The sequence below is a fragment of the Dermacentor albipictus genome, chromosome 1, assembly GCF_038994185.2.
Source record: "Dermacentor albipictus isolate Rhodes 1998 colony chromosome 1, USDA_Dalb.pri_finalv2, whole genome shotgun sequence".
Taxonomy (NCBI): domain Eukaryota; kingdom Metazoa; phylum Arthropoda; class Arachnida; order Ixodida; family Ixodidae; genus Dermacentor; species Dermacentor albipictus.
Genome location: NC_091821.1, coordinates 477,806,869 through 477,817,934, shown reverse-complemented (window position 1 = coordinate 477,817,934; position 11,066 = coordinate 477,806,869). Strand labels below are relative to the sequence as shown.

The following is an 11,066-nucleotide window of genomic DNA, read 5'->3' as shown; positions in this document are numbered from 1 at the left end:
GTTAAATCATGTATCCGGGTAGGTCACGCGAACATGAAAGGTTACTTTCTCTAGTCAGCGCGTCTAGCTTTAAAAGTCTAAGCGCATAAGTCTAATAGCACCGTTACTCCAAAATGCTACTGTGGAGTGGTTGTATAGGGAGCGTAGTTTGCACTCACAGATGAGTAGGCGTCGTATCCTCCTGCGTAAGGTGCCACAGCAGCAAGGTAGTTGCGATAGTCGAAGCCTTGTTGTGCGGCTCGAGCCGGCTGGTTGTGGTGTTGCGCGTAGGCGTCACCAACGAGCCAAAGAAGCAGCACTTGCACCTTGTGTTTGACAGAAACATCATCACCCATGTAGGGCGATGAAAGTGTATATGCCTACTTTCTACACGAACACTGCTGTCCGATCGTTATACAAAAATTCCGGCAGAACCCATCACACGATGGCTGCCGAAAGTTAATGCGATTAACATGCGAGATTAACATGCGTGACCTCCGAGATCTCGCCGGTTGCGCGCCGCGCGTGCTAACGCGGATAATTAATGCATTGCTGCCCGCGGGAATTCGTGGTTCGGCGATAAAGCATCGTGCTGTTGTTGAGGAACTCGGGTGACGAGGGTTCGAATCCACCCAGCACCGGATAAATTTTGTTTTCTATCACTGAAGAGGCGACGTAAAGAGGCTCGATAATAAATAGGTATAAAGGGGCCGAAGTTGTGCAAGAATTGAATCGCAATATTCTGCGTGATTCATCCGCTTAATCTCAAGAAAGAGAGCGAGCGAGGTACTTTCAGGATGAAGGAAACGCTGACATTGTTGACGCTAAAGAAGTCAATCCCTTACGAGAGTATTGGAGACTTTTATATCGGCGCGAAGACTACGATTTCTTACAGCGCTGCAGGTACAGGGGAGTTGACATTTAAGGAAAGCTGCAAGGCATAGATGGGGAAGGCGTCTCGTGAAGACGTGTTGCCCTGATACGTTAGAAAGACGTGATGCACAAAAGCTTTGTTTTAACGAAATAAACGAGAGAAGAAAGGGGGTCTACCGAGGGGCCCGATTTTTTGGTCAGATCATAAGAAGCCAATTGTTTTAATGTAGCAACACAAATGCACACGTTAAGAAAATACGTGCCGAAACTTTGCTACAGCGCGGAACAGTAGGGCGTGCGTATAATGGGTTATGGCGAAAACAGTTTTGCACCGTCCGCACACCTCTAATACCCATCATCGTATTTCGACGTTGGGCAAAACACAAACAATACTGACGGTGCTTTTAGCTAAATGAGTTCTGCTTAACGTGCAATGCATGTTGCTCTACTGAAATTACTAAACGTAATGACTTAGCACAGAAATATACGTACAGAAGATGCGATGCTCGCGCGTATCCGCTTAACATTCAAGCATGATAACCAAGGAAAGAATAAAAGACAGCTATCAGTGGACACTGCCGAGTTAGTTCGTTTTTGTGTCTTACCGCAGGAAACATTTCGAGTCTCATGAAGCTCCCACTTCTGTCCAGAGACCTCGTTCTCCGCGAGACGACGCTGAGGCGATGACGGATGTCTTGTGCCGACTCCCTGCCGCCCCCAGCTAGCTTTTATACTCTCGTCAACGGCGTGTGTGAAATTTTGCTGTACGCGAAACACGCATTCAAACCTGTTTTTTTTTTTTTATCGCTCCTCGCTTTGCTTTCCCTTCTTGCAAAACTACCGTGCCTTTTGTTATTTCGACTCAAATGGTTTACAACGAGAAACGTACGTTTGCTGTGAAACGCATTTCACATCTCCTGCGCGAGCGCGCACATCTCTGCGGGAGGCGGTAAACGTGATTGCAAGCCGTTTGTACCTCCTGGTCATGCGTAATAGTTTGGCATGTGGACGGTTTGGTATCCCACGCAGTGTCACTGGGCGCGTATCGGCCCCTTTCAAAAACATATTCTTGCTTTCTTGTGTATAAAATTTGCGCTGCATATATTTTTATAAAGCACAAGGCCAATATCTGTGTTTCATGGCACAAGTCGGCAGCTTTCTTTGATTGCACAAAACATTCAGTCTACCAAAAAAAGTGCTTTCAGAGTGCGTTTTACTTGAACGGAAGCGGAAGTAAAATGGAATGTCATTTAACATCCTACCCTATATCTGCACTTAATTTCGCGATACACTTTTCTTATGCTTTAGTTACTCCTAAAGTGTGGAGCCAAGAGCGCGTGAGAGTTAAGAATTGCCTGGTTGGCAAGACACACGGCAATTAGATCGAGCAGGAAGGACCTGTCCTTCGGAAAGCGCGATGCCTTTATGAATGGAACGAGAAGTGCGTTTTTAGTGAGATCGCGTGGTCATAAAAATTGATGTAAAACAATAGGTCTTATCTAAAATCACAATATATGCAAACACCGCGAACCATTCCATCGGCGAAGTTAAAACAAAATGATCGTCTAATCTTCAGTAGTAATGTGTTTATCAAGCGTAAAATGTAGCACTGCACATGAGAGAGGTGGAATATTAGCTAAATATGAGGTGTATCTGCGTATGTATCGCGGAAAAAATTCCATTGCACAAAAAGAAAAAAAATTGGAGGAAGCTTAAGCTGAACGCGATAGCATTCAAAGATCATTGACTGTTTCTGACACTTCCCGGCAACTGGAGCGTATGTAACCGTAATGTTTACCGGGAAACGCTGGCCGCGATCGCTATGCACGAGAGCGGACTTTGTGGTAGAAACGCGGCCTCTTGCGTGGGCCGCGATGCGGCGGAGGCGAGAGCGCCTGCTGGAGGTGCTGCAAGGAACCGGGACTGCCGCTCCGTGGCCCTAGAGACACCCACGCGCCGGTGTGCGGAAATGGCGAACGCCGTGGTCGGTCTGTGAATTGTGGAAACGCTGGAAAATAGGTTTCTTTGAGTTTTCGCGTAACAGAATTGTGTTATCCCGCATAGTGATATTACAACCTATAGCTATAATGTCTGTAGGTTGTGTGTATGTCGTAGTTTACAATTTTTACGCGTATTTTAGACTGAGAAATTCTAATATTTCAGTAAAATTCCTTGCGTCACATGTATGGCTTGGGTACGGGTGGTTCGAAATATACGCCAACACCGCATGTTCTGCGACACGGGATCCTTAAAGCTATGACGTTAAAGTTTGACTAGGTGGTGGGCACATAAAAATGAACCATTCAGCAGAGAAGATTTAGCGGACATTGTGCGGCTCTTGTAGGACATCGCGCACTTCTTGGAACTCGCACACGGAATGTCTTTAAACACTAAATACTAAACTTCTCTTTTATATATTTTCATGAGATGACATCATTTATTTTATTTCACATAGTTGCAATGATTATATCTTTGGACTTGTGATCGCGATCGCGTAAAACTTATTTCGCATGGGCATTTCATTTTTAATAATCCTAGCAGTCAGCGTTCTATAACTACGCGCATCAATTGTTCTTCCTTTCCTTTTCTCACCTTTTCCCCTCCTCCATTGTAAAGTAGCAAACTAGGTCCAACCTTGTTAATGTTTCTGCCTTTCCTTTTCTAACTCTTCACAATGTACAAGTGGAAGTCATATGCGGTATTTCGGGCCAACATCGCAGAAATTCTACCTATAGTATCCCGCACATTAAATACTGCAAGTTAACGGGAAGTCATTCCCTTCATGTAAAACGACGCAGCGTCCCTGTTAAAAACAAGATAAAAAAACGAAAATCACTTTATTACAGGTTTGATTGGAATGCATATTTTTGTTTTGCACCGCATGCACTGGGCGCTATTTATTCCATGGCGCGAATTTTAGACTCGCTCAAAAATGTTCCACGGTTCATGCACCGATATGCTAATTACATCAAGGAATTCGCTGAAATGACGGTACCGTAGACGCGCTCATTCCAATCGACACTTCTATTTTTCATCATTGGGTGTGCCGTCGTCGTTGGGGGTAGTTTCGTAACGAAGCTTGCTGCGGCGGATGGCCGCCGTCAGACGAAGTCGGGAGTCTAGCAAAGCTTCAGTTCCGCCATTTTCTCGCGCTAATGCCGCAGCGTCGTCACCCGGTACCACGGTCGCCATGTCTGCGTCGTCGGGGGCAGTTTTCTTTCCGGCGAGATCATTGGCGTTCAGGGTCATATTGCCGACGGCGTAGATTACGCAAAATGTGAGCAGCGAGGCGCTCAGCAGCACCAGTCCCATGAAGGAGATGTGAAACCAAGTGCAGGCTCCTCCCACGGTCGACACCCGCGGCGAATCTTCTTCCGAACTTTGCTTGGCAGCGAGGAACGCGTTCTCCGACTCGGTGCCGCTCCAGACAAACGGAGACGCCGAATCGGTGAGCGAATGCTGTGTCGCCGTGTCACGTAGCTCGCGACGATAGCTGTGGCATCGGGACCTTCTCGTCGCGTCTTCGGCCAGTACCTCGCTGAGGCTGACATTCCTGGCTTCTACAGAAGCGCGACGGTAGGCGGAGGCGGCTAGCTTAGTTCCGTGATGACAATTGCAAAGGGCTGTAGGCGGGTCGCGTGCGCGTCCGTCAGCTTCGTTGGCTGCCGAATGGGAACGGTTCGTGAACCCCGGCACCTGCCTTGACGACTTTGCGAGTGTTGGTCTTTTGGCCACTTTGTAATCGTTCTTACCGGTGATGCGATGAACCACGCCAGCCGCTTGGATTCCTTGCCTAGTAACAGTCGCTTCTGCTTTGTACGTCCTCTTGTCCCTGATGTCTGCGGCGACGACCGGGACTATTCTGCGTCTTTTGAGTCCTGCCGTTTGTAGGCGCTCTGCATCAGCAGGCTGCAGCTTTGTGACCGGTGGTTGGGTCTTGGTCCACGACAGTGCCGTGCACACAACACGGATGGGCACTGACGCAGCTCTCCTTGCCTTCAGGCCATCTGTGCTCGCTCGGTGCAGCGATCTCATATCTGGTAGGGACAGGGTTCGTTGATGTTTCTTCACCGATACGCGCGTGGCACGTTGAACTTGGCGACGACCGTAACGGAAAGAAACCACCTGTGCAGCCATACTCTGGATTGGAGCTTGTAGCACCAGATGATTCTCGAGGGCATGCAGCGCTGTTCTCTTCTTCTTCTAGGTGTTTTCAAGTAATGACAAATCAATTCAAGGACGTAATCGAATAATGAATATTAATGCAATTAGCATTCTTTGCTTACTTCAGGCGTTTTGAGCACATCTCTATCTATGGTTGTATGTAGCCGTTTTCCTTCCTACCTGGGTCGCTGGGTAGTCCGTGGTAGAATGGCTAGCGCATCGGGCTGCTCTGCTGAGGTAACAGAGCTCGAAGCCAACCACCGAACCAACTTGGGTCGCTGAGTATGTGCCAATGTGTTCATACGTGCCGCTCTTCAACGAACCTCTTTCACGCCCACGTGGGTCGCTGTAGATGCGGGACTGGGTAGGCACCGCTGTTTGAAGTAACTCTTTGACGCCTACTTGCAGCGCTGGGTACGTGCCACTCGGTCCGTGCTGGTCTTCAATGAATCTCTTTGACGCCAACTTGGGTAACTATGTGCTGCCGGGAAAGCACTGCTCTATAGTGACAAAAAAGATCCCTTAAATTTATTCGATGCTGAACGGAATCGAACTCATGTCTCTAGTGTTCCTCAAGGACACCAACCTGATGCATCAGCAGGCAGCGCTTCTCGTCTCGAAGGCCACGCGTGGACTTCTCGGCAGTGCCACTAGATGGCGCAGCGTGTCCGGAAAGAAGCGCGAGAGAGGAGCCCGGTTGTCACGTGACGCGTTTCGCCACGCTCGCATGCACCGTTGCACCATGCATATTGGAGGTCACGTGCCGGCTTCATGGCAACGGCACCTGACTGTGTCGAGTGTTCTAAGGAAAGCGCGTAAGAGGAGTCTCGCTGCAGTACGCGCCTCGTACATAACTAGTTGCGACGGTGGCACTACGCTGCGTCGCTATATTGATTTAACGCTAACGCATTACCGTCGTCGGTCATCGTGAGATTGGTTCTGTCGCTTCTTTTTTCTTTGTTTCGCTTTATTAGGACACATGGCTAGACTATTCTGCAGGCGCAGGCGCCTCGTCACAGCCTTGAGCTCGTGCGGGCGGGCAGTTTGCGCGTTTTTCACGCTCGCTGGCGTTCTCCGAATTAGTGATACCACGAGAAGGCGGTATCCACCTACTGCAATGAGATTTATCGCGCGAGTTCGTTAATACTGAGAGAAGGGTAAACTGCACGAAAGGAAAAAACGCATACAGCGAAGCGCAGAAGCTGCATTTCTAGGTGCCGTGTGTTTCTTCCTGTCGTCTTAACGTTTTGCGCAGTTTAGGCTCACGAGCCTGAATCTGGCCAAGGTGCGTGATTGTAGGATGAACTTCATCCCCACCGAAGCTTCTGAAGACGCCAAAGAAGCACTACAAGAAGAAAGCTGAGGTTGGTCTTTGTACACACCAGCCAAAAAAAAAAGAAAAGAAAGAAGTCGGGTTTTTCGTTCCGTGAAGATGGTAAATCAGCGACGCTGAAACGTGCGGCCCCTGTGTTTATCACTGGGTTAATCCCGAGGGTTCATTAAAGTATTTCTCAGTTATGAGGTTATTACACGCACAAGCGGCTGCGATGGAGACAACGACGTCACTGACGGTATGCCCGCAGTCCGCAGTTGTCGCTTGCGTTCCACGTCTCGAGTTTGCTCGGCGGCGTGGTTAGCAGCCTTCGCCTGCGATTTGCCGCTTGTACATTCTTCGATATAAATTTCTTGAAAATTAAATATTTCCGTTGCGTAAGACCATGAGTGGCTCATACTCCCTTAAGCAATGGCTGATACCCCCGTAAACGCGGCCTCCCCATTACGACAACAGAAGTGAAGTGAAATTCTACGCTGGAAGATGAACGGCCACGCAGCCCGCAGTGGAAGACGAGGACGAACGCGGGAGCAGTGGCACGAGCGCGTGCCGTTGATTTCGCAGAGAGTTCCCGGTCGGCACGAGGAATAGCTCTGTTTCACGCCGAGCAAAGCGTCGCATTGCTGGGAGCACAGAAAAAGTGGTGCGCCAAACTGTCGACATCGTTCCGATAGCAGCTCTGAAGCCAGGTACGCTGCACGTCGGCATCGTCTGCTGATATTGAGAAACTCGGCGAAGGCTACAGTTCCACGGATGACATGCTTGCTGAAATTCGCCGTCAACAACGAATCAACAGAATACACCAACGCTGCACCGTGTGCTTAGTCCGGCCCGCCCGCGTAGCCGGCCAGTGAGGAAGTGAAGCCGGGCGCGACAGCAGCGCCACGAAGGCGCGGGCGGGTGGCGGTTCCGCGCAACGGCGCCGAGTTTTAAAACAGAAGCTAGTCTAGCGACGTTGACGCGGCGGGCATGTCAGGCAGAGGGTTTCTGCCGTTACGGGCGTTGTCGTGCGAGACGACCTTCGTTTCTGCAATAATCTGAAATAAATAAATAAATAGGTAAATAAAGAGTTTTAGTGTTTTCACAAACTTCTTACCGCTTGTCGTTTACCGGGTACGTGAAGAGGTGTCGGCACGATGATGATGTTTATTGGCATCCTCTTTGTAACGGGATAGCGACAAATAGTCACCTGGTCTGCTTGATTTAATCGGCTTCGCTTCATCTGACGCCGTCTAGCATTTTTCCTATCTGATCTAGATCACTACTTCTCTCATTAAAACCTCTATCTCTAAACAGAACAACGCGGGCAGCGATGTCTGGTAAGGAGGTGTCTGACTTGAGATCACGCAAGACTAACACTGCACCTTAAGTATTCTACCTAACTGCTGGTGCAAAATGTTAACAGCGAAATAATCGTAAAGGTATTATGCTTGTGTGACAATTCCCTTCGACAATATACAATGACCTGCCAAAAAAAATTTTTTCGAAGCATTGTAGCTGAACAAAGCAAAACAAGGTGTCGGCACCAGCTTTGCTACCGCCGGCCACAGCTCTGGTAACCTGGTGATCCGAAAACGGTATGAAGCTTGCACGCACGCTTCGTGTGCGCTCAGTGCGAGACACGCAATTAAAGCAGTATTGAAAGATCTTTAGAACGACAGAAAGCTGAGCTAATTGGTAAGGATTCATTATGCAAAAAAGAAGGCAACTATGCATTGCTTAAGGTCCTAAGCACTGTTTTAAGCCTAACATAAAACCCGTTGACGTTTTAAGCATACCGCGCTGCATAACCAGGTTCGTCCCGGAAGAAGAAGGCTCGCGTTGTATTTCGGATTGCATTGCTAGCACTAAACAATCAAATTCTCATTTTAAGACGTCTGGCCCTGTCCGATCGTTAGTTGATTACCTTGTGGAGCATAAACTTAGACCAGTATTATCTGACAAGGAAGGTTATATTGTTATTATGCCAGATGACATGTTTTCAGAAAAAGCGATTTAAGCCATAGAAAAGAATTTACAGCCAGTAAAACTCAAGCCTTCGGTAGTTAAGCACCGTGAGGTTGACCTCTTGTCAAGACATAATCTTGATAGGGTTGTCTGTAATGTCAAGAGAACTAAATCCCTCACCTTAGAACTGTTTTTCTCGGCCAAGACCCATAAGCAAGAAATTCCTTTTCGTGCTATAGTGTCAGAGAAAGGGACGTGGCAGGTCTGTGTCGCTAGTTACCTACGAAACTGCTTAGCTTCACTAGTTTTTTCAGACCCCTTTTGCTTACGTAATTCTCAGGCACTAGTTCAGTATTTGAGAGAGGAAAATCCTGGTGATTGTACAGCTTTTAGTATGGATATCGAATACCTATATTATTCTTTGCCGCATGACGGGTTGCTAAATTCCGTAAATGAGTGCATTAAAGAACAAGTGCAAGAGTCGGTTTTTATTGACAGATGCGGTGTTTCCACGGGAGCTTTTCTCGAAATTCTTTCAATGTACTTGAGGTCGACGCTGATTGGGTGTAGAGATGGCGTTTTTCTGTAGAAATCGGGCATTTGTATTGGCTCAAAGGTTGCTCCTATTCTTAGCAATATTTATCTAACTAAGGTTGACAACTGCTTAGAGAACGCCTTAGGTGATAGCGTTATCAAGACATTTCGTTACGTTGGGTATTACCTGATTTTCTGCAATAGTGAAGAATTCGATTCCGCTGCTACCTCAGTAAGTGAGCAATTTCAACTTTATATGAAAGAGGATTAAAGTTTACCAAGAAATTTCCTCAGCGACGCGTAATTCAGTTTCTTGACATTTCCTTGGTCTTCGAACAAAATCATATTTGTTGGCAGTACACCCCCAAGATCTTCGAAGCCGTTGCTAACTTTCAATCCAAGCATTCCAATGTAGTAAAAAACGGAATTGCCATGTCGTGCCGTAAGTCTTGCCTCACCGGATCCTGCATGCACAAAATGAGCGCCACTTTTAATGCGCAGGTCCGGCGCCTATTAGAAGCAGGTTATCATAGTGTAAGTCGTAGTAAGGGAAGTCGTAAGGGAATACATCTACTTAGGGCAGGTAGTGACGGCGGATCCGGATCATGAGACGGAAATAATAAGAAGAATAAGAATGGGCTGGGGTGCGTTTGGCAGGCATTCTCAGATCATGAACAGCAGGTTGCCATTATCCCTCAAGAGAAAAGTATATAATAGCTGTGTCTTACCAGTACTCACCTACGGGGCAGAAACCTGGAGGCTTACGAAAAGGGTTCTACTCAAATTGAGGACGACGCAACGAGCTATGGAAAGAAGAATGATAGGTGTAACGTTAAGGGATAAGAAAAGAGCAGATTGGGTGAGGGAACAAACGCGAGTTAATGACCTCTTAGTTGAAATTAAGAAAAATAAATGGGCATGGGCAGGACATATAATGAGGAGGGAAGATAACCGATGGTTATTAAGGGTTACGGAGTGGATCCCAAGGGAAGGGAAACGTAGCAGGGGGCGGCAGAAAGTTAGGTGGGCGGATGAGATTGAGAAGTTCGCAGGGGCGGCATGGCCACAATTAGTACATGACCGGGGTCGTTGGAAAAGTATGGGAGAGGCCTTTGCCCTGCAGTGGGCGTAACCAGGCTGATGATGATGATGATGATGATGATCATAGTGTAGCAGTGGCCACTGTGGCTGAGCGCCTAAAGAAGTCGGCTTCGAGAAGGACGGACGTGATTACAGAAAGCAGTAATAGCAAAAAAAAGAAAAAGAGTAGTGATTATTCCGTATATTCATTCAGTAGTCGCACAGGCTTAAAAAAGTTGCAAGTAGATATGATGTTAATGTTGCTTTCACTGCTCCCAATAAGCTAGGTAAGATATGCGCTGCCGTACAGAGAAAAAAGGAGCGGGTAAAAGGCAAGAAACAAACAGATATTTGTCGAGTGAAGCACAATAAGAACAACAGTTTTACTGGCTGTCGTATGGGTGTGGTTTATCAAATTCCCCTTAGCTGTGGCCAGTTCTACGTAGGGCAAACGGGACGGTGTATCAATCACAGGTTATTGGAACATAAAACGTCGTTAACCGGTGGATCGCCTTCTAATCTTTCGATACATTGCCGAGATTATAACTGCACACCAGAGTTAGATGAATGCGTGATATCGTACAGGCATTAGAATGAAGATACGCGTCTTATGGTAGAGGCATGGCATATCTATAATGGTGGAAGTGCGTGCGTGAGTCAGCCATCGATTACTTTACATAAGGAAGATACTAAGTGCCTTAACAGTTATCTCTCACCTATACCGGCACGTGTACCCGACTGACAAGTGGTGTTACCATTCCTGAGCATGCGCAGATGAGTTTTGTGTCTTCTTTCTTTTTTCGCCTCAGTGCTCCCTTCAGTTGATAGTCGGCGTTCGTGTTGTCCACTTCTATACTCTTGTGTCCTGTCTGCACGCCTCACTTCTGTTTTGCATATTGAAAGATCTTTCGAACGGCGAGACAAGCCAATCACGTGGCACATCCCCGAAATCAATCGCCGAAGCTCGTAGCATGACATTGTTTGCAAATGGGACGTACGCTGATTAATACATCGATAGTGATGCAGTTTCCAATTCGTCACGAGAACAAGTTTCAAAATAAATTGAAATGTATTCTAAGCTGCATTTGCACTTGATACTTTACGTGTCATACCTCCAATCACATTTACACACAACTAATTACACATTATACCTTTA

At 47.2% G+C, this 11,066-nt stretch overlaps 1 protein-coding gene across 1 annotated transcript in view; it reads right to left on the bottom strand.

The window, feature by feature from the left end:
* The window catches only part of LOC139054526 (uncharacterized), a 1,786-nt gene extending 1,451 nt beyond the window's left edge, over positions 1–335 (bottom strand). The window contains exon 1 of the mRNA XM_070531622.1: positions 159–335. Within this exon, the coding sequence (XP_070387723.1) occupies positions 159–335 (177 nt within the window). The remainder of the gene's footprint in view (positions 1–158) is intronic.
* Positions 336–11,066: the final 10,731 nt, after the last annotated feature.